The following is a 22,303-nucleotide window of genomic DNA, read 5'->3' as shown; positions in this document are numbered from 1 at the left end:
TAAGTAATGAGACACATTCTTAAATACTTTACTCCCACATTAATAAAGATCCATTGCTGAATGCAATCCCATTTTCATGACATGTTTGTTGAATGCAGTGACATTGAGAGCTTTTGTCAAAGGGTCTGCCACCATTTCATGAGTACTATTATGCTCAATATCAATGAGTCCATCTCTGACTTGATCTTGCACTTTCAAGTACTTGATATCCATCAATCTTGAGGCTTCTGATCTCTTACTGTTCTTAGCAAAGAACACTGTTGAAATGTTAGCACAGTATATTTTACGTGGCCTCTCTATAGTACTCCTTACAATCTTCATGTGATATAACAAGTTTTTCAACCAATTTCATTGCCTCATTGCTTCAAAACAGCCTATATACTTAGACTCCCTATTTGACATTGCCCTTGTTTGTAGTTTCTTGCTTTTCCATGAAATTGCACCATTGGTTACCATGAAAATTTATCCATTGGTTGACATTTTGTCATCCACACATCCTCTAAGATCAGTAGATTAATTCCAAGTTGTCAACATAGATGTAGCACAACACATATGATTGTGTTCTTTTTCAAATACTTGAGAACTTTCTTTCCAGCATGCCAACGAGCCACTCTAGGATTCGATTGAAACCTTCCCAAAACACTCAATGCAAATGCCAAATCAAGTCTTGTACATACTTGTGCATACAATACACTGCCAACTAATGATGCATAAGGCTTGTCCTTCATCACTTGAATATCATCATCTATGACATGACAGTGCTTTAAAGTAAGCTTACCACCTTTCCCAATTGGCAACTCTCCTTCACTGCAATGCTCCATATTAAACCTTTTCAGTACCTTTTTTTAATATATGCTCTATGTGCTAATCTCAAAGTCCCTTGCGACCTGTCTCTCATGATTTCAATACCCAAACAGATTGAACTTGACCCATATGCTTCATGTCAAAATGACTAGACAGAAGCTTCTTAGTTTCATTGAACAATTCAACATTGGTACTAGCAAGAAAAATATCATCTACATATAAAACCAAAAAGATGAAATTAGACTTCACTATTTTCATGTAAATGCAATTGTCAATCTTATTTTCTGTAAAGCTAGAAGCAGTCACACTTGATCAAACATACCACTATTTTGAAGCTTGTTTCAACCCATAAATTGATTTGTTCAACTTATAGACCCAATTCTCCTTCCCCCTTTCAATGAATCTAATTAAGTGGCTACTTTATATAAATGTTCTCATCTAATTCACCATTAAGAAATGCAACTTTTACATCCATGCAATTCAAGATTGAAATGTGCAGTAAATGTCATGATAAATCTAAAAGAGTCTTTGGTAGACACTGGTCAAATAGTTTCATTATAATCCACTCCTTCTCTTTGAGTGAATCCTTTTGCCACCAATCGAGCCTTATATCTTTCTACATTGCCTTGGGAGTACGTTTTGTCTTGTAAATCCACTTACAGTAGATGGATTTCAAGTTTTCTACATTATCAACCAAAGTCCATGATGAGTAGATTTTATATTATATATTTTCCCCTATTTTTGATATATTTTGGTTATTATTTTGGTGAGATTTTGATGCTTTGTTGTGTATTTTCAATGTAGGACATGCGAACTTGTTCTAAGCATAAAGTAATCAAACGATGAAATTTTTTAGTGATTTCAACTGGAGTAGGTTCGTGAGTCTGTCAAGAAGATTTTATCAAAATTTCATAATTTTATCCCGAAGCATTTGATCATGATGAATTCATTTATGCCCAGCGTGCAGTGTTGGCAGATTGGACTACAAAGCTTGTTTGTGATTTTTGGGCTGGAAGTTTATAGATTTTCGACTTGGGCTCTTCTTGGGACTTCAAGAGGAGGTTCTAATCTTTAATTTGATTCATTTTGGGCCTGGTTTGGACCCCTGAAGGTCTAGAAACATGACTATTTCTCTACTGGACAGATTTTCTAGTCAGATTTGGAGTGTGTTTTTAAGTTATCCTTTTATTATTTTGTTTCCTAGTTTCTAGAAAACCTTTTCTAAGAGGGATTTTAATTTGTAGTAGTATAAATAAAGTTTTTTAGCCATTAGGGTTCTCTATGTGACATTGAGAGAACTTAGCGAAGCTTTGGTGAATTTTAGACTTTTTACCTACAAGGTATTTTCAATCATTTTTCTAGTTAATGATATTTTCTTTGCTTTTTATTATGAGTATGCATAACTAATTCCTTTTGCTAGGGTGAGGCCATGAGCCTTAGCATGAATATATGATTTTATTAATTTGCTTCTGAATGGATGCATGCTTGCTTTGAATTATTAATCACCGTGTTTAAACTATCTAATTGTCTTAATGCTTAGCTACCATTAGGGTAATTAGACAAGTAATTTGAAGCAATTTCTATTGGAACATCATCCTGAAATTGAGGAGGGCTTCTTGTGAATGGTAATTGTAAGTTCACTTAAGTTGAACATCATGCTCTTAAGAGTTGCATGGTTTTTCAAAGGGTTTTCACAAAGCTTAATGAGTCTTATATGTTTATATTTGACCTGAACATCGTAGACGGGTTGCATGTTAGATATACGTTTTCGCTTGAACATCATGAGGAAAATATGCATTAGGAAAACCTAACATTCAAAGCATGTATGTGGAAATTCATAAGTAATTGGTAAAATTGCATAAGATTGTTAATGGTAACGGCAGAACCCTAGTCTTTCTCATAATTGTTTTAATTCAAAAACATTTTCCTTCTTTGCTGCCATTATTTCCAAATTTTCAGATTTCTTTTTGTTAATTTAATCTTTTAAAATTCAAAATTCTCAAATCTTTGATAAAATCTGTTTTAAATAATTAATTAAGAATTAGTATAATCACAAATGAGTTAAACAGTCTTTGTGGAGAACAACCTTGCATGAGCAATTATACTATAATTTTCTTGTATTCTTGCAAGTATTTTTAACGTGATTTTAACCTTATTTGCGCATGTACTAAAAATCCTATCAATCAACACCGTGTTTTTGGTCATGGAAGCGAACTCTTCTTCCATTGCAGCTTTCCATAAGTGAGAATTGATACTTTCTATAACTTCTTAAAACTGGCAGGATCATTTTCATAACCAACATCATAATCTATTTCTTGTAGGTAAACCATGTAGTCATCTAATATAACTGACTTCCTTGTTCTTGTGGATTTTCTTAGAACTTCTTGAGGAACAGTCATGTTTGCCAACGATGGAGGATGAAGTGTGGTTGGATAGGGCAATATATTGTCCTGAATTGTAGTTGGTGGTGCTTGAGTAGACTGCACAGGTGGTTGCAGATATACAGTAGCTCCTACATTCTCACTGTTAGTTGATGCATTTTTTGGTATAGTTGAAATTGAACTTGATCCAATTTCTGCAAGAGCTAATGGTAATAAAATGGACTGATTTAGCTGTGGAGCATTCCTAACTTCTAATACATCTTCAGTTCTCTCCTAAAAAACATAGGATCTGTTACTTGATGCATAAGTTTATGCATAATTTTCAATGAATTTTGCATAGTGACTCTCTGGAATTGTGGTATAATGATGAAGGTAATAAAATCTAAAACCCTTGGACTTCTCTGCATATTCAACAAAGCAACAACTGGTTGTTTTCAAATCCAGTTTCCTTTCATTTGGATTGTAAAGTCTGGCCTCACATTGACACCCTCATGTGTGAAAGTGTGATAAGCTAGGTTTTCTACATGTCCAAGCTTCAAAAGGAGTGACCATAACAACTTTTGTAGGTACTCGATTCAATATGTAATTAGCAGTTTTTATGGCTTCTCCCCATAAGAACTCAGGCAAGCGTGAATGTGACATCATACTCCTTACATATTTTTGAGAGTTCTAGTTCTTCTTTTAGTAACACCATTCTGGGATGGTGTCCCTGGGGTTGTGTACTAAGTTACAATCTCATTTTGCTGCAAATACAAGGCAAATGGTTCCTTATGTTGCCCACTTTGAATATACTTGTCATAGAACTCCCCACTACAATCAAACCTCACTATTTTAATTTGTTTTTCCAATTATTTTTCAACTTCAGTTTTGAAAATTTTAAAACAATTGAAAACTTGAGATTTGTAAGAAATTAAATACAAGTAAGTATATCTTGAGAAATCATTAATAAAGACGACAAAATATGAGTTTCCACAAATGGTTCTAGTTGGAAATGGACCGCATACATCAGTGTGAATGATCTTCAATAGATCATTACTTCTAGTGGCTTGAGTTTTCTTACTGAGATTGGTACTCATGCCTTTATAGCAGTTTATGCATTCCTCAAAATCATCAAAGTCAATGTTTAACAGTATCCCATTCTTTTGAAGTCTCAACATTATGTCTCTTGATTTGTGTCCAAGTCTTTTAAGCCATAACATGGAAGAGCTGTCATTAAGAAGCACATGTTTCGAGACAGAATGTTCAAGATTGAGACAATCTTCATAATATGAGCATTGAATTTGCCAAAGATCTCCATTTGGGAATGCATAACCAATGGAATTGTCAAGCTGGTTGTTAAGGAAAAACTGAATCTTATTAACACCACCAACATATGAAAAACCATCTTTAACAAAACTGAGTAACAAAAAACAAGTTCCTTCTTATTGAAGGAACATAGAGTACATTATTTAAGTTAATACATAACCAATTGACTATTTTAACATTATCCTGCGAATTGCTTCAACTACCACTTTATTTCCATTTCCAACAAACACATTGTATAGACCTCTTTATTTGTCCCCTTATGGTTTTGAAATCCCTGCAATGAATTTGTAATATGGATTGAACAACTAGTGTCATACCATTATGGGTTTTGAGAAATGAAAATCATGTTAGACTCACTGTGACAAAAACATTGATTTTAGTATTACCTTTCTTAATCAACCAGACTCTGAATGCAGGACAGATTCTCCTTAAATATTGAATGGATTGACAATGAAAACACTTTTTAAGATGGACCTTATTAACTCTTAAACCTGTGGAGGAAAAAGCACCATCATTCTTGATAGCAACTAAAGTGTTCTTAAGGGATTTCTTGGAACCAAAGTTTGCACCAGCTTGATTTTTGTAACCTGGCTGCTTTTTGCCTTTTTAATTTTCATTTTTCATTACTGTAGTCATTTTACCCTTCCCTTTATTAGAACTAACAAGACTTGCCAACTCTAATCTCTTAGCTTTGGGCTCCTTCATCCCTTCTTCCTCCTGACAGAAGAAGGAAATGAGTTCATTGATGGTCCAATTCTCCTTCTAAGTATTATAATTCACTTTTTTTTTTATCATAATCTCCTGACAGGGAATAAAGAGCCATATGGACCAAAAACTGGTATGCGATCCCCACTTCTAATGCATTCAGTTTGTTGGAAAGGTTGACCAACTTAAGCAAGTGCTCTCGAACACAACTGATACCATCGTGCTTGGAATTGATCAGTGTTGAGAGATAAGCTCCAATCTCAGCCTTATCAGATTTCTTAACTTTTCCTCGATTCAAGCCAAGTAGTCCTTAGCCAAATCACATGTTGGTATACCACCTCTGATGTGTTGTTCCATAGCATTTTGCATGATGAGAAGTGACATCTGATTAGCCCTTTCCCACTTTGTAAAAATTTCCCTTTCAGATGCAGTGCTTGAATCAATGAGTGCAGAAGGTTGTGGAGTTTTGAAAGCCATATTGAACTCCATCATTCCCAAGTTCATCTCAATGTGGTGCTTCCATGTGTTGAAATTGTTACCATTGAGTTTCTCAATGTTCACAAGATTCAACATGTCAAAACTTGTAGAAATTACTTCCTTTAGTGAATTCATAAGTTTGTGATCAAGAATGTAGCATCTTGTCACACTAAAGCATGTATAAAATCAACATCACCTTTAGGCAAGACACCATCCATGTATAAATATGAATTACTTAATTCTTGCAGAGCCAAACATAAATATACATGAATATATGTAAAGCATCACCTTTAGGCAAGAAAAACTTTACACAATTGACATGTTCATCATCACTCACTATACATCAGTGAATAAGTAATCCCAGTAATCTATTTCTTTTGAAATATTTTTACTGTTAGCCCTATAAACTGCTTTATTAATTGTTCAGAAGATACTTGTATCATAAGATTAGTCCATATACTTTGGGGTAATTAACTAATTAATCGTAACGCATCAACACTTAATACTGAACTTGCATTCAACTTGCTAAAATCAAATTAACTGGTGCAAAAGCATCAATATTACTGCATTACTGCAAATAAAATGAGTATGAAGCATTTCTGTATGCATAAATATATAAAGGTGTTTCTTAGACATGCATAAAATAAAGATTGTGAAAGAATCTTGTTTACCAACACAACTATGTGTGTACTTTTGCAATTCACAATTTTAATAACAGCGGAATGACATGTACGGATGCAAGTTGAATTCAAGTCCTTCTGATACCACATGTACACTTTACACACACACACACACAAGGATCCAATCAATTAAGTTACTAAACTACGTAATTCAATATGTAATATATACGACTAACCCTAGTATTTACTGCAATGAATGCAGTGTCAATATGAACCAGTCCTAACGTTAAATTTATATGCATGAATAAGCATGCAAACCTGAACATCTAGCCATGGTTTGCAAAGAAAAATGTCTTCCCTTCTCTTGTACGAGAACAAGGTGGTTCTCTAGGTTTCAATGGGACAACCTTTTTACTGACATGAACACCATTTATGTACCAAGAAGAGAGACCAAATCCCGATCAGTTCGGTAACTGCCTCATCCCATCATTAAGGCAGTTACATGCGGTTGTGCACTTAAATTAACTCACATTTAATTCAAATAATACTTAAAGGTCTATCCTTTATGCCTAGCTCATTTACTAAGTATTGCTGCAATTCATAATTTGATGAACTCACATGAATTCAAACATGTGAATTCACATGACTTCTTATATTAATCAGAAGGAGGCAATTGGATGTCTCAATGATTATATGTTACGCTACTCAAACCGCTCCATATATGGCATAATGGAAACTAATCCAGCTTTCTACCTGCCCAGTGAAGTTAGTGTATCGACGGGCTTGGATGCGTTTAGTCTGAGCTCTCATTTACTTAATGGACTGGGACAAAAAGCAGCAATGGTGATCTTCGTAAATTTGCAACAGGAAATTAACGCAAGCATTCCAAATCCTAACTTAAAAATATATGGACTTGTTCAGTGCACCCCAGAAATGTCCAAGCAAAGTTGCATTGATTGCTTAAATTATACTTTGGGAGTGTTTGGATCAAGTTGTAATGGAGCAGTTTCGTGTGAGAATTGTGACACCAAGTTGTGGCTTAAGGTATGAAACTTACACCATTTTTTTTCATACTGGTCTCTCATCAAACTGTGTTATTCTCACTGGTTTTGCTAATTTTTGTCTACATTTTTCTGGTACTAACTCTTCTCTTATGGCACTCGTTATACTCCCTGTATCTATCATAGCTGTTGTTTGTATCTTATATTCTTTTGCTAATTCTATATGACAATTTATGGTAGTTAAAAAACTATTTTTTGGCTTTTCTATACTATAAACAATATTACCTAATATTTAAGTATTTTCTTGTGATTCTGCTGAATTAATTTCTATTAACCTATTACTATAGCATTTTTCACATAATATTGAATATGTATTATAGTATTTATTTGCAACTAACTTGGTACACTTATGACATTTTTCTGGCCAACCTAAATTAATGTATTTGTACTCTTCTTTATGTTGTTCTTCTATGAATGCACACATATACTATTCTAAATCACTATTTGAACTACTTGGATCTTCCGAGTCTGAATCTATCATATTTATACTTTCTATACTATAAATACTCTCATTATCACTTAAATTGTCACATCCCAACTCGCAGCGTACAGTGATATTGTCCGCTTTGGCATTCCCTGCCCGAAGACAGAGCTACCGCACGGCTTTGTTCCTGTGGACCGGTACTCGCCCGAAGGCAGCGCCTGCCAGACCCCGAAGGGCCTGCCCACAAAACGCGTCACTGTAAACTAACAAGTTGCGAATGGATATATAAGGCCCAAGGCACTCGCCCTCACGGGCGATGTGGGATAGGTTTACCAAGCCTATAGCTGACACACCCCGACCGAGATCAGGGAGTGCTGGCCGTCACACGAATGTGACGTAGCCATGTGCGCGTGCGGAAGCTAATGAGAAGGTAATATAAAAGTACAAATAATTAAAAACTAACTAGCATACGAAGTACTAGTGTATGTGAGACACAATTCAGAGCAAGTCTACAACAGTCCAAAAGGAAAAGATACGACATATATACACCCGAAGGTGACCCTACAATGGTGAATGTCTGTCAGAAATGCCGGGACGCCCTCTGGGATAAACCACCGAACTTGCTAGACCACTAGAACCTGGAGGGGCGCAAAAACAAAAGCGTGAGTGGGCAAAAACAAGGTTCTTTGAAAACTCTTTAGCAAAATACATTCTAACCCCTCGCCGTAAAACCTGTATACTTCCCAGAAAATGAACATATATACGTATGTATAGGTATGCCAATCATGCTCCAAAGTATGCCATTCATGCTTGAGAATATGCCACATCAGAATCTCATAATAAATGTAAATGCTCAAGCGTAATTCACATCAATAACATATAATCTGACAGCCGGGAGTCACTTAACGTGACATGTACCGCTGCATATAGAGCTCCAATCTCAACTCAATATCTGAATCTGCACACGAGTTGGAACCACCTAACGTGGTCTGTACGACAGGCTGGTGTAATATATATATGTATGCTCTAGTGCTACGATCACGTGAAGCTGGGCGATAAATCGCGGGTCACCTACAAGTCGGAGCCACCTAATGTGGTCTGTACGACAGGCTTGCACCTAACTTGGATCCAAGGCGAGCGTGTGGTGCGGGTGAACATCACGTGAAGGACTCTGCCCCTCTCTGGGCGGGAGCACTAACACCGGGGGTGCAGATTATGAGCTCTCTAAGCATCTCAAGCTACTACTGAAATACAAACATGAATACCACTTACCTGGCACTTACCTGTGCGTCCACAGCACCAAATACACATATATATATGTATGCCACTACTAATACATGCGATGATGCGTAAACAACATTCATATGATGCATGGCATAAAACAAATAACCTTTTCTATTTAATTTCTGGGAATTAATATGTATATAGGTATATACGGAAAACAAAAGCCCACTCACTGATAATTGGAAGAGTCGTAGCCCCCCTGCCTCGAGTGTGTACGCTCGTCCTCGGAATACGAATCACCTAAACGCGACAAAGTTACGAAAACGTTAATTTAAAAGCACCTAAGCAACTTCTCGTAATAACTTCTCATACATTGCTCAAATTGGACAAATGAATATACCAACGTGCTCTACACAACCTCAGGATCACACCCATATTTTTAGAATAATTTTTGGACCACGCACGCGCCCCCACGCGCCGGCCAAGGCACGGACCTACGCGCCCCCCACGCGCGGCCACGTGCCAGGCACACTGACGGTGTCAACAGACGCCGTCAGGAATATTCCGTCAACTAACGGAATATTCCGTTAAATCTAACCAGATGCCGTTAACGGCGTCAGGAATATTCCGTCAACTTTGACGGAATATACCGTCTCCTTCTCCAGTCTGTCCCCGACGCCAGCGCCGTCGCCGTCGCCGGCACCGTCGCCGGAAAACCTGCAATTCACATTTTCTCGCTCGTTTTTCCACCTTTTTCCACGTTTCTTGCACCAAAATGAACCTTAAAGCTAGTAGAACATGACCCAACAAGTTTTAAGGCCTAAAAACCATGGAATCTCACCTGCAACAACGATCCAAGTTCGGCCAACTTCGAACCTAGCCTTCCCGACGTCCAAATTCACCCAACGAACTACTCCCAAGCTCCTGGGAACTTCACCAACACATCTACAAGCTCAGAAATTCCAAAAACTAAGTAAATTAAATTTGCATGAACCGTAACTAAAACTGAGCTCGTGAAATCGACGTGAAAACGTCGGAGTTCCTACCTGAAAATGGTACCACTGGACTCCTCTCAGCCTCACGAGCACGAGGGTGGTCTTGGTTTCTCGATTGGTGAAGGTTTGGGTATGTTTGTATGTGTGTCCGTGTGTTTGCAGAAGGAAGAAGAAGAAGAATTCGGGGAGAGTGAGAGAGAGAGAGAGAAAAGAGACAGAGAAGAGACAGGAAATGAGGGAATCCCGGGGGAGTGAGACGAGGTGTATGAGTGTGTGTGTGGTCCTACAACACCACACAACACAAAACTACACGTAAAGTAACGAACTAGGGGGTAAAATCGTAAATTCGAATGTACGTTAAAATAATCCCGGGACGGGATGTTACATAAATCATCTAAACTGTATATTGACTGTATATCTTCATCTTCTTCTAACTTAAACAACTCCATTAGATGTACTTTTTCTCTAGGCTGTTTTCCTAATTTTGGACACTTAGGTCTAATATGTCCAACCTCTCCACATGAATAATATTTACAACTACTTTTATCTTTTGGTGCTTTATATTTTCTAATCCAAGGTCTACCACTTCTTTTTCAAAATTGTTTTGGAATATATTTTCTCTTCCTATATGTTCTTGAAGGTTTTATGCTGAAATTCTTATGTTGTTTGTAGGGTTTATATGACTTATATTTCCTTTTGTATATTTTCTTATGCTTATTCTTCTTATGATAACCATACTATTGTGGTAAATCTATATTTTTACAACTCATGTAAAATTGTTTCCTAATTTGTCTCTTAACTTTTATTTGACTACACTCTTGTCTAAGTATGTCATATACATGTTGAATTCTAGGTCCTATTGCAATATCATTTTTCTTTAGATGCTTTTGCCATTCATTCCAAATCTTTTCACCTATTGGTCCTTTTATTTTTGTCATATAAGTATCTAATAAATTAATATCACTAATTCTACATGTTCTTCCTAAATATTTAAAAAAATCTGTTGTATATTCAGCTATATATTGTAAATCACAAATTTGTAATTATTCTAAATTTCAAATTGCCCTTATTTGTTCTTGTTCACTTCTGCCATCTAACCTATTAAGATCTAAAAATTCTTGTTTAATCAAAGTAACAAAACCGTCAATATTAAAATGTATTTTGGCTGCTTGATGTTGTCTGGATTTTGAACTTTCCATGACTGAAAATAATAAAAAACTAAACCATCTAAAGTATGTTCAAAATAATCTAATATATTTTTTTGAATTACTAAAATCTAACATTAATGCTACATGTACGCAACCTTTTTCTCATCTATCAATTGTTCTCTACCAATCTTGTGGATCTACATTAACTAAGTTTAATATATTTCCTGCTATATTAATTTGTTCTAACCCTTTCTCAAATATGGTATCCTATTTTTTCTAGATGGTTTTATCATATTTTCTTCTATGTAATCTACTCTTACTTTTTCATTATATTGTTCATTTGTTGATCTCAAAAATTGTTGGTCAATTCTACCTGTATATCTTGGATTTTCTACTCCCGATGTACTACTTTCTTCTGCTAGATTACATTCTGCTTTCAATTCTAATAAATTATTATATTCTTTTGATCCTAAAATATGTTCTCCTCCTATTTCTAAAATTAAAATTTTCATCTCTTCATCTGAAATTCTATGTAGTCATAAATCATATGCATTACATTTTTCTAAGTACTCTTCTTCATCTAAATGATCAATATCTTCTATAAGTTTATCTACAATATGATCAAAATTTTGCTCAACTAAATTAATATCTAAATTATCAAAAGCTATATGAATATTCTCATTTTCGATCTCACTTTCATCCTCTTCTATTTTTTCTAGTTTCTTGTAATTAGTAAACCTAATTGTTGCTTGACCTGTACTATTTTCCTATATTTGTACTTTATTTGGTTGTCTATTTCTTGCTACTTATAAATTTGGTAATGTCCACTGAGTTCCTTCTAAAAAACTATTATCTACGGGTTTTGCTTCTCTCATATTTACATGTTTACTACCAAATGTTTGAACTAAATTTTGAAATTCTAAATTAAACTTATGATTATATCTATCAGACACTTTACCAATATACATTAAGCTAATACACAAATTTTTATACTCTCCTTTCATATTATAATTTTTTGTTCTTATGCTTACTTTAATATATTTACTAAATTCATTGATTGTCATAACATAATTTGGAATACATCCTATGACTACTAAGTTTGAACTTAAGTCTACTTCAGCTATTGCTATTGCTACTTATTGGTGGTTATCCCATCTATCATCATATATGTATACTAAAGCTTTTGTGCCTACTTGTGCCGACAAGGACGTCGGGCCCCTAAAGGGGGTGGATTGTGAGATCCCACATCGCTTAGGGGAGTGGATCATGTAAGCCTTATATGTATGTTCCCATCTCTACCTAGCATGAGGCCTTCTGGGAGCTCACTAGCTTCGGATTCCATCAGAACTCCGAAGTTAAGTTCGCGCAAGAGCAATCCCAAGATAGGTGACCCACTGGGAAGTTCTCGTGTGAGTTCCTAGAAACAAAACCGTGAGAGCATGGTCGGGGTCCAAAGTGAACAATATCGTGCTATAGTGGAGTCGAGCCCAGGATGTGGTGGGGACCCGGGCCGGGATGTGACAATAATTTTTTTATAACAATTAAGCATTTGCAGCTGGTTTTAGGATTTAGGAGCATAATAGTTAAAAGTGCAGTGATGGTACATATTTGGTTAGGAAATAATTTGTCTGTTGCAAACAAAACAAAAATACGGTGGATGTTAATCCTAAATCCAATCAGAAAGTTAGGAAAGGAGATGTTAGAAGTGACTATAAAGCAAAACTTATGCTGTATAAGCGAATTGGTTGTGAAAAGTTTGTTGTAACAGTTTTTAATGATAAACACAATCCTATGGCAACTGCCTCACACTTATTTAGATTTCATAGTCGAGTTTTGAAGGCAAAGAAGATGATGATTGAACAATGTGCGCATTCTAATATTTTCACAAGTAAACAAGTGGGTTCATGGAGGTGAAACTTGGAGGAATTGGCAATATTAGTTACACTCCCAAAGATATGTATAATGTCGAACAGCAAATGCGAACTTGGAACCAAATTCGTGCACCACCGTGAGTGGTAGAGGTACAAATCCGAGTAACATGTAAAATAGAAAACAATCGTGGGCAATCCTTAAAGGGGGGTGCCAGACAAAGGCTCTCAGACCGTCAAGCAAGTTTGAGACTAACAATATGATGATTGCACCACTAGAGATAAACCTTAGATGGGTGTATTTATACTAATTGGGGGAGAGACCTTTTTAGGGTAGAATCCTTGTACTAAGTCAAGTGAATCCTAAAGGATATCTAGAAGTAGATTTTGCATCCTCTTAGGAGTGTGATTACTTGCGGCGTTTGCCAGTCCCTAGATTGTAAGAACTCTAAGATATATAGAAGATCCAACTGATTTAGTATTGGATCAGATCCTCTTATCTTGCTGAACAAGCATGGTCATTATTGGCGGAGTCACTCAGACTCAGTCTATTACCACGGAACAAGATGGTGGTGGCACCACTACTCCGTCTGATCCAGATTCGCTCAAAGTTGTTGAGTCCATGACCAGACTTCTGAGGTAAACATAGTCCGATTAGCCTTACTTCGGCCTTGAAAAATCGTGGTCCCACATATGAGAAAGATAAAAAATACTCAATCTATTTTAAGATGGAGATTAATAAAGGTGGAACACTTGACCATTTTTTTTGGGCAGATGTTAAGTCATGACGTGGTTATGGCCATTTTCATAATGTGATTGTGTTTGACACCACGTTCAACACCAATGTGTACAAGATGATGTTTGCTCCTTTGTTAGGAGTTGATAACCATGGTCATAATTACAGATCAAGATGGAGCCATACTAAAGGTACTAGCAATAAACTATCAACAACCTTTCATCGGTACTGGATATGACATATTATTAACAAATTCAATGATTAGATAGGGGGCATTTTCAAGGATTTGCATGAGTGCATATGTGATATTGAAAACAAAGACTTTGAGGCAAGTTGGAAGGGGTTTCAAGAAGAAACGGATTGGGTGATAAATCTCGGCTTAAGGACATTTATGGCTTGTGTGCAAATTGGATTCCCGTATTTTGTAAGCACTTTTTTTTTTCTGCTAAAATGTCAAACAGTATGTGCATAGGAAACACTCTTTGATTGAATTGCTCATTCGCTTTAATCAACCCTTGGGCAACAATGCCAAAAAGAGGTGGTTGGTGACCACAATGATGAAAATTGTCTCTCCTAAGCAACTTCGTACCCCAATGAAATATTAAATAGCCAAATTCTACACCAGATTTATGTTTAAAGGTTTCAAATGGAGGAATTAAAGAGTGTGACTTGTTTCTTGAGGGAGAAGTCAACGCATGGGAATGAGGCGGTGTATGAAGTACTTAAGAGACCTGCAGGGGTGACAAAGATGAAGACGTTGGTGGTTGATATGGTCTCAGAATATGCTAAATGCAGCTGCAAAGAGATGAAGTTTTGGGGAGTTCCTTGTCGCCACATATTTGCCCATTTGAGAATAAAACAAATAGAGTTGTTACCTCAAGATTATATAATGAAAAGGTGGCTTCAAACCGCCAAATTCGATATTGTTTTGGACAGTGAAGGCAAAGAAGACGGCAAAGGTGCCGACAATTCTGTAGCGTTCAAAAGACCTCAGTTTTCAAGAAATGCTTCAAATTTGATTGACAAGGCGGTGATGTCTATAAAAGGTGGCCAATTCTGCCCACACTTTGAAATCCTTGGATACAGAGCTAAACTCTTTAGTTGTTGATAACCCTGGTCGAATAATAATAGAGAGTGAAGAGGGAGGTAGGAGTTCTCAAACTGGTTAAAATTCAATTCAAGTTAAAAGAAAAGGGACATCCAAAATAAGTCAAAAAGAGAAGCGAAATCAATGTTGGAGACACAGCAATGGGAAACTGAATACCAAACACAATGCACAAGACGAAAGTAATTGTCACTTTTGCACTAGCTAACAATATTTTAGTGGTAGTAATATTTCAAACAAGTTTGAATTGTGTTGTAATTTTTCAGGTCTTGTCCTACGGATCCTGACGAACAGGGGTCACACCGAGCGTCGTTGTCGGTGCTGTTATCGAGACAACTGAAAGTGCTCACCTTGTTCCAACTTCTCAGCCAACTCAAAGTAATAACAATGATGCGACAACTGGATGTTCGGTAGCGCTAGACACTTTTTACGAGTACATGCTCGATGAACGATTAAGCACGTTATGAAAAGTCATTTGTGGCAGGCACATTATTAGACAATCAGTGCTAACTGTCCGGAGTGATGTACATGTACTTTTGTTTTGCAATGGCCAAAGCTGTTTGTCTTGGAATGTATTGTGCGATAGCACAATTGGATATTGTGATACACTAAATTTGACTTGTGATGAATGTATATGAATTTTTATGATAACTTATGAAAGTTTGTGAAAATAATAGCTGTATCAGTGAATGACCCTTGAAATTCGATACTGATTTTATAGGAACGCATACCTAAATACATTCTGATTTAAAAACGAATCCGGAAACTTGTGTTGCAATATACTTAAAAGTGCACAAATTAACGAGACCTAAATCACTAAAAAGGCAAATTTTACACTAAGGATCCTAGAGGGTCTTGTGAGCAACCTTTATGTAGTGGTGCTCCTCGTAGTCACCACCATCTTTGAGGATTTCATCCACGTTTGAGGAGAAAATGCAGTCCCAAAGGGTTACCATTGAGATACAAACAAAACTTCTCGAACTCATAATAGAAATAGCGGAGCCCAGCTCCCTTCCTCGTCCTCCTCCTCCTCCAAGCCCAAATCCGAATTGCTATCCCCCTCATCGTCATCCTCCTTTTCCGAGCTTAGATAAAAAGAATTTGAATCATCGTCTTCCTCCTTCAACTCATAAAAAGTTTTGTTATCAGTGATCGAAGCCGAACGAAGGAGGTGGATTTGGTACTGTTCACAAGGTAGTGAAACATCATTGCGTGACCAATTAATAATTAATGGGCCTAAACGAATATTAATTATCCTTAAAATTCCTTGATTGCAGGGTAAGCTTTCCAATGAGGAATATACTGCTGTGAAAAGGCTTTCTATGGATTCTGGACAAGGAGATTTAGAAGTAAAAAATGAGGTCTCCTTAGCGGCTCGACTTCAACACCGGAACTTAGTCACGTTCCTTTGTTGCTGTTTGGAAGGAGAAGAAAGACTTTGTCCCTAAGGCTAATGGAAGTCTCGATCAACTCATATTTGGTGAGCATATTTCAAAGACTTTTTTATCATGACTACAATCATGCTTTTATTTACATTGTGTTTGGACGAGGAATTTTAAAATAACGGAATTTTATTTTCTTAAATTTGTGAATTTTCTTGTTTAGTTAACCTAAAAGAACAATGAAATTTGAATACAGAATTTTTTATTTCTAAACTCTCACTCATAGAAATTTAGAACTTACACATATTTGCATGAAATTCAAACTTGGGAATTAGAGGAGGTCCCAAATTCCAAGTTTTTTTTTTCATGCAGAAATTCTAAAGTTTCATGTTTATAAATCCAAACAATGGAACTGATGCATACCAATTTATAAATTATGACTTTTGTCAAAATTCCAAGTTTATTTCCCTCGTCCAAATAGAGAACATTAAGGGTGGGCACGGTACGGTTTGGTGCAATTCCACCCTCAAACCGAAATCGGAAAATATCTACGACTCGGTTTAGTGCGGTTCCACTTAAATTTACTACTAAAACCATACGGTTCGGTTTACACCGGTTCTGGTTTAGTTCATGACGGTTTATGGTTCCGAATACTAAATCATTTGAGTACCAAATCAAAATGGTATTCAAAGTTTACTTGTTTTTTTTTCCTTATTTTTTGCATGCTTGCATTCAAATACGACTTCTAAAATGGTTATACAAAGTTACAAACAAAACATATTTTTTCAAATACTAAATCAAAATGCAAATATCCTTGACACCAAGCAAACAAAAAAAGAAACACAATTCATATGTACATATACATTGATAATACAAATATACATCTACACGTACTATGCAGTAAGAATGTTAGTACGAATACAATAATTTAAGCCTAATAAGGACTTATCAAGAGATTAAAAAAAATGCCTAGGAAAAAGGGAAAGAAAAAAGCATGATGTAATTGAACACCTTAAGATCATTCTATCCAAGAAAAATATGAAATCAAAACCTGAATGTCAAATTTGGATATCTGGGAGAGAAAATGACCTCATTTTTTTAAATATGTGGATTATCTCAATAGGTGAACCGTGCAAGTGAAAGACCAAATCTAGAAGTGCTCCTATGTAGTCGCACTAGGTGGAACCAGTTTGGCTTTCACCACTCATTTGATGACACTTGTATACAACTATTAAATTTAATTAATTATTTATAGTCACGGTTCGGTTCTAAGTGGTTCTACTAACATGAAAATCGGAACTGGTATGGACAGTTCGGTCTGGTTCTTGAACCTACGTTGACTTTTTTGGTCAACACACTTTTGTTTTTTATTCATTTTGTTGTAGTTCAATTCGGTTTCGCAGTTTCACAGTTATTATGCCCACCCTTAGAGAACTTTATATATGTGAACATGAAAAAAATGAGGCTCCACCATAAAAACAATTGACATATCAAGAGTAGCAACACATGCAGGGTCTGCCTTTTCTCGATGTGGGATTCACTTTCAACATGCCCCCTCACATGTGGGGCATTTTCAAGCCTTACATGTGAGAAATTTTCAAGCCTAACACGTGGAGAACATAAATCAAGTGACGTGGAGCACGTGGGGATTTTGGGCTTCAAGCATTGGATAACTTGGTCTAATGCTATGAAGAAGTTGAGGCTTCACCATAAAACCAATTAGCAATATGGGGAGTAACTCAACTTTTAAGTCCTTACAAGGCGAGTAACTCAACTTATAAACCTTTAGAAGGTTTCTTTTTTCACCGATGTGGGACTATTTAATTAATCTTCACATCCTCAAGCGTGGCAAATTTTAAAACCAAACACGTGGACAACACAAATTGGCTAACGTGATGCACATTACCATTGGGCTTCAAATGTGGGCTAATTTGCACTGATTTTATTAAGAAGTTGAGGCTACACCATAAAATCATTTGACAATATGGAAAGTAACCAAATTACTTATCAGCACATGCAAGGACCCTTCTTTCTCCGATACAAGATTCATTCTCATCATAACAAACACCATTACATAAATTTAACTAATATGCAGATCAATCCAAATGCACACTCTTGGTTTGGGGTTGTCTTTACAAAATCATAATTGGCATTGGGCGAGGACTCGTTACCTTCATGAAGAGTCTCCTCTTAGAATCATTCACCCTGACCTCAAAGCTGGAAACAGTTTGTTAGATGAAAACATGAACCCCAAAATTGCAAATTTCAGCATGGCAAAGTTTGTCGTGCTTGCTTGATCAAACACGAGGAGAAACTGTTCGAATTTGTGGAACCTAGTATATGTACACTAAACTATGCTGTATATACACCTTGCAATAGTTACCGTGTTTATGTATGTATGATGTATATAGATTACGATTTTCATGAACTTGCACACAATTGATTGAAGAATACTATTGCGACGTACAAAGTGATATCACATACAAAAGTAGTGCATATAGTGAATTAATAGTTCCCCTTAATCTTGTTGAGGAACAGCTATCAAAGTTTTGATTAATTAACAATGCAATTGAAGAACAAGCAATGTCTAGCAATAAAAGAATTAGATACTAACTATGAACTGTTCCTTAGAATTAAGTTCTCCTTTCTTGTTGATATTCATGTGCAGCAGATTTATGGCTCCAAATACTTATTGGTCATTTTTCTGTAAAGTTTGATATTTATAGTTTTGGGGTTTTAATTTTGGAGATAGTAAGTGGACGGAAGAACAGTTCTTTCCAACACCAAGAGAGCGAGATCTCCAAAGCTATCTTAGTTAAGCAAAATAAGTGTTGGGGCTTCATGGTTTTTAATCGTCTTTGGGCTTTGTTTCATCTTGTTTTCACAAATCATGAAGGCATAGAAAGCTTGGAGTGAAGGTACAACTTTAAATTTCATGGATCAACGACTTAAATACTGAAGCAATGAGAAGCATTTAGATTGGATCGTTGAAAGGCCAAACATTTTTTTTTTTTAATTAAATTTGGCAGCAAAGTTCATCCCACTTCAGCATTGCTATCATGGGAAGTGACTTTGAGGAAAATTTATTGATAAATAAGAAAAATACAATATCTCAAGGGGCTTGAGGTCAAACTCTGACCATTAAAGAATTCATGAATAATAGCACATGGTTCAGAGTCCAAAGAAGAGGTCAAGCCTATTGAACCCGCAAAACAATCTAGAGAATGACCAATAAAATCCCGAAAGATACCACCAAATGCAGGCACACCAAGGAAACCTCTTATAGCACCATCAGTATTTACCTTGATCCAAGACTGAGAAGGCGGACGCCACAACACCTCAATAATTTTTGGAGCCTTAGCAAGACGTCCATGAACAAATAGCAACTCCATCACTCTTCCAGTACCCTCGGAACCAAACAAATTTCCACCTAGATCGGGCATGCCCGCGGTCATAGGATCAAATGTTTCATCGTTTCGATTACGGAACTAGCTCCACGCTAGTGCACATTCATGAATCAGCTACACTGTATGTTGTTCTTACTGAAGAAAGAGGATGATGAGAGTCGTTGGAACTCTTCAAGTGGGGGAAAATTATATGCTCACATTATAGCTTCGTTTGTCGCTATTGTCGTTATGCATGGAAACAGAATGATAAGGATAAGATAGGAAGGAAAACTGACACGCATTTTCTCTGTGCTACATATGATATTGGGTTAGGACTCGGAATTTTTCTGTCATGGCCCTTTTGGGCATATACGTTTTATTCTACATTGCACCAATTTTGACTATTAAATTTTTAACCAAGAATCTAATCACTAAAATACTCGATGTATAAAATGCAACGAAGCATACTAAAAGAATTAAGGATTGAATCATTCAACAAAAATTTAATAATAAACGTATATACACAGCAACATACTAAAAAATCTTCAACGACGCATTTGAGGCATAGGAAAAATAGTTGACCCATTTCTTTTTTGTCAATAGCTAGGTGGGATTATGAGGGAGAAGGGAAGTGGAAAAGCCTATAACAAGGAAGGCGACAAGGGTGCTTGATTTTCACTAGGACACTAGCCCTCCTCGAATAGTTGGCCTGATTTCCTCTATGACACTAGCCCTCCTCGAATAGTTGACCATCTGAAAGGAGGCTCCTATTAGTACTTTTCTGTGTTTTTGTTTTTTATTTTTATTTTTCTTTAAACAACTTCCAAAGTTTGTAATGCATGTACTACGTACTAAACTATAATCTATATAATTCTAAAAATCAAATGTTTTACTGCATAGCTTCCAAATTTTTACAAATATCTGGTTCACAATTTTCCCACAATGAAGAAGAATCCAACAGATAAAATGCCTACTTGGTGATACTTCATTGATTCTGTGTTTGGCTATCAAGATGGTTCATATACATGGTGTCTCAAATTGTAAATCTACTTAGCAAAGCAGTTGCCACCTTTTCTAACTACCATTTGAACCGCCGGAGCATCCTTGTTAGCAAAACCAACGGTTTCGCATCTCCTTTGAGCAGATGGTCTAGGAAGATTTTCAGGCGCAATGGTCTCTAGTGAATTAGGGCTCCATTGTGGGCACATTCTTTTGTCACTCCATTTTGCTACCCTCTGATCACTTGATGTTTCTATTTCCAACGGCGAAGGCATAGCATTAGCAATGGCCTCATAGTTTTGGTTGCTTACTAGGGTTCCCATTTCCAATCCAATTGCGATGCAACTCATACCTAAAACGCATCGATTAGTCCATGATCCATGAGCATATTTGTTCCTACACACATAAATATTTGACATAATTAAACACCAAAATGACCTCTTCATGCATAACTTCCAATTGGTCATTATAAAAAAAGAGAGAAAAAATTATTGGATGAGGTATTTCTATCACGTGAGAGTGCTGAATGATCTAATTATTCAATTATAAATTTTCACGATGAATGTTTAGCCACTCAATACTGTCACGTAAACAAGGACAACAAGACAAAATCTGTCACAACAAATACAAGGCATGAGATTTGGGTTTGATTACACATACCATGCAAGTGATTGGTTTTGCTTTAAGGGCAAAGAAGGGCTTGAACCATGGTTTTGATTTGAAGGTGGCGGATTGAGGCAGCAATTGAAGTTTGTAACAGTCATCTCTCTCTCTCTCTTCTCTCTGAATTTAAGCACTGAAAGAAGGAGAGGGATCGTGTATATCAATTTAAGCACAAAGACATAAACGGTGACTCTCTAAAACAAGCCATCTGGGTTTGGACCCTCCATCACGAACCAATAGTTGCTTGCCGTCTCTTACCACGATTTTATCTTGTAGATTCGTGTGGGAATGAGTTTCCTGTTCTCAGTTAGAGAGAGAGAATATATATATATATATATATATATATATATATATATATATATATATATATATATATTGTTTGTCGCTCTCTCTTTCTGCACATACATTCAAAAAAATCAACCAACGACTCCTGCAAAACCTCTCTCTTTCAGCAGAAGCTGGCGACAATTAAGCCATTCCACCTGCATATTAGTATAAGTTGGAACAACAAAAATTCTTTAATTAATATTCTGGATCGTACTCGGTACTATATTTCTACGTATACTCAAAATCAAAATCTAATGTTTAAAACACTGGAGTACTATAGTGTGGAGTCAAAAATAATCAAGAGGCGACACGTGAATTTTTAGGTGAAGAGGACAAAATTACCCTTGAGACACACCGGGTTTCCTACACGCAAGCAATGGAGAATCATCCATCAACCGAGTCAAGAGTGCCCAAAATAGGTAACAAGTTCAAATTTATCTCATCCATCTTTACTCCATATCCTCAACAAGGAAATCATTCCATAACCTTCAAAACCTTTCTTACAAATTAAATTAATTAGGTTAATTACTGGATTAATTCCTAATCAATCCATTAATCACCCATTATACCAATTAATCACCCATTACACACCAAAAATACCCCAAAGGGCCAGCCACCTTTTCTCCAAAGGGAATCGGCCATGCTCTATAAATAGGACTCTATTTTCTTTGAAAGAAGGGTTCCACACTCTTG

At 36.2% G+C, this 22,303-nt stretch overlaps 1 protein-coding gene and 1 pseudogene across 1 annotated transcript; both read right to left on the bottom strand.

Moving 5' to 3' along the window:
* Positions 1 to 3,062: 3,062 nt before the first annotated feature.
* Positions 3,063 to 5,771, bottom strand: LOC148695133 (uncharacterized; annotated as a pseudogene).
* A 14,721-nt stretch (positions 5,772 to 20,492) lies between these two features.
* On the bottom strand, positions 20,493 to 21,571 carry LOC148695132 (histone deacetylase-like protein). Its single transcript, XM_088699141.1, has 2 exons — positions 21,281 to 21,571; positions 20,493 to 21,016 (listed from the first exon to the last, which is right to left on the bottom strand). The coding sequence occupies exons 1-2, from the start codon at positions 21,382 to 21,384 to the stop codon at positions 20,668 to 20,670; spliced, it is 453 nt and encodes a 150-aa protein (XP_088555267.1). The 5' UTR covers positions 21,385 to 21,571; the 3' UTR covers positions 20,493 to 20,667.
* Between the last annotated feature and the right edge of the window lie 732 nt (positions 21,572 to 22,303).

The sequence above is a fragment of the Pyrus communis genome, chromosome 8 (genome assembly GCF_041283825.1).
Source record: "Pyrus communis isolate YQ-2024b chromosome 8, ASM4128382v1, whole genome shotgun sequence".
Lineage (NCBI taxonomy): Eukaryota > Viridiplantae > Streptophyta > Magnoliopsida > Rosales > Rosaceae > Pyrus > Pyrus communis.
This window is presented reverse-complemented; position numbering and strand designations above follow the sequence as displayed.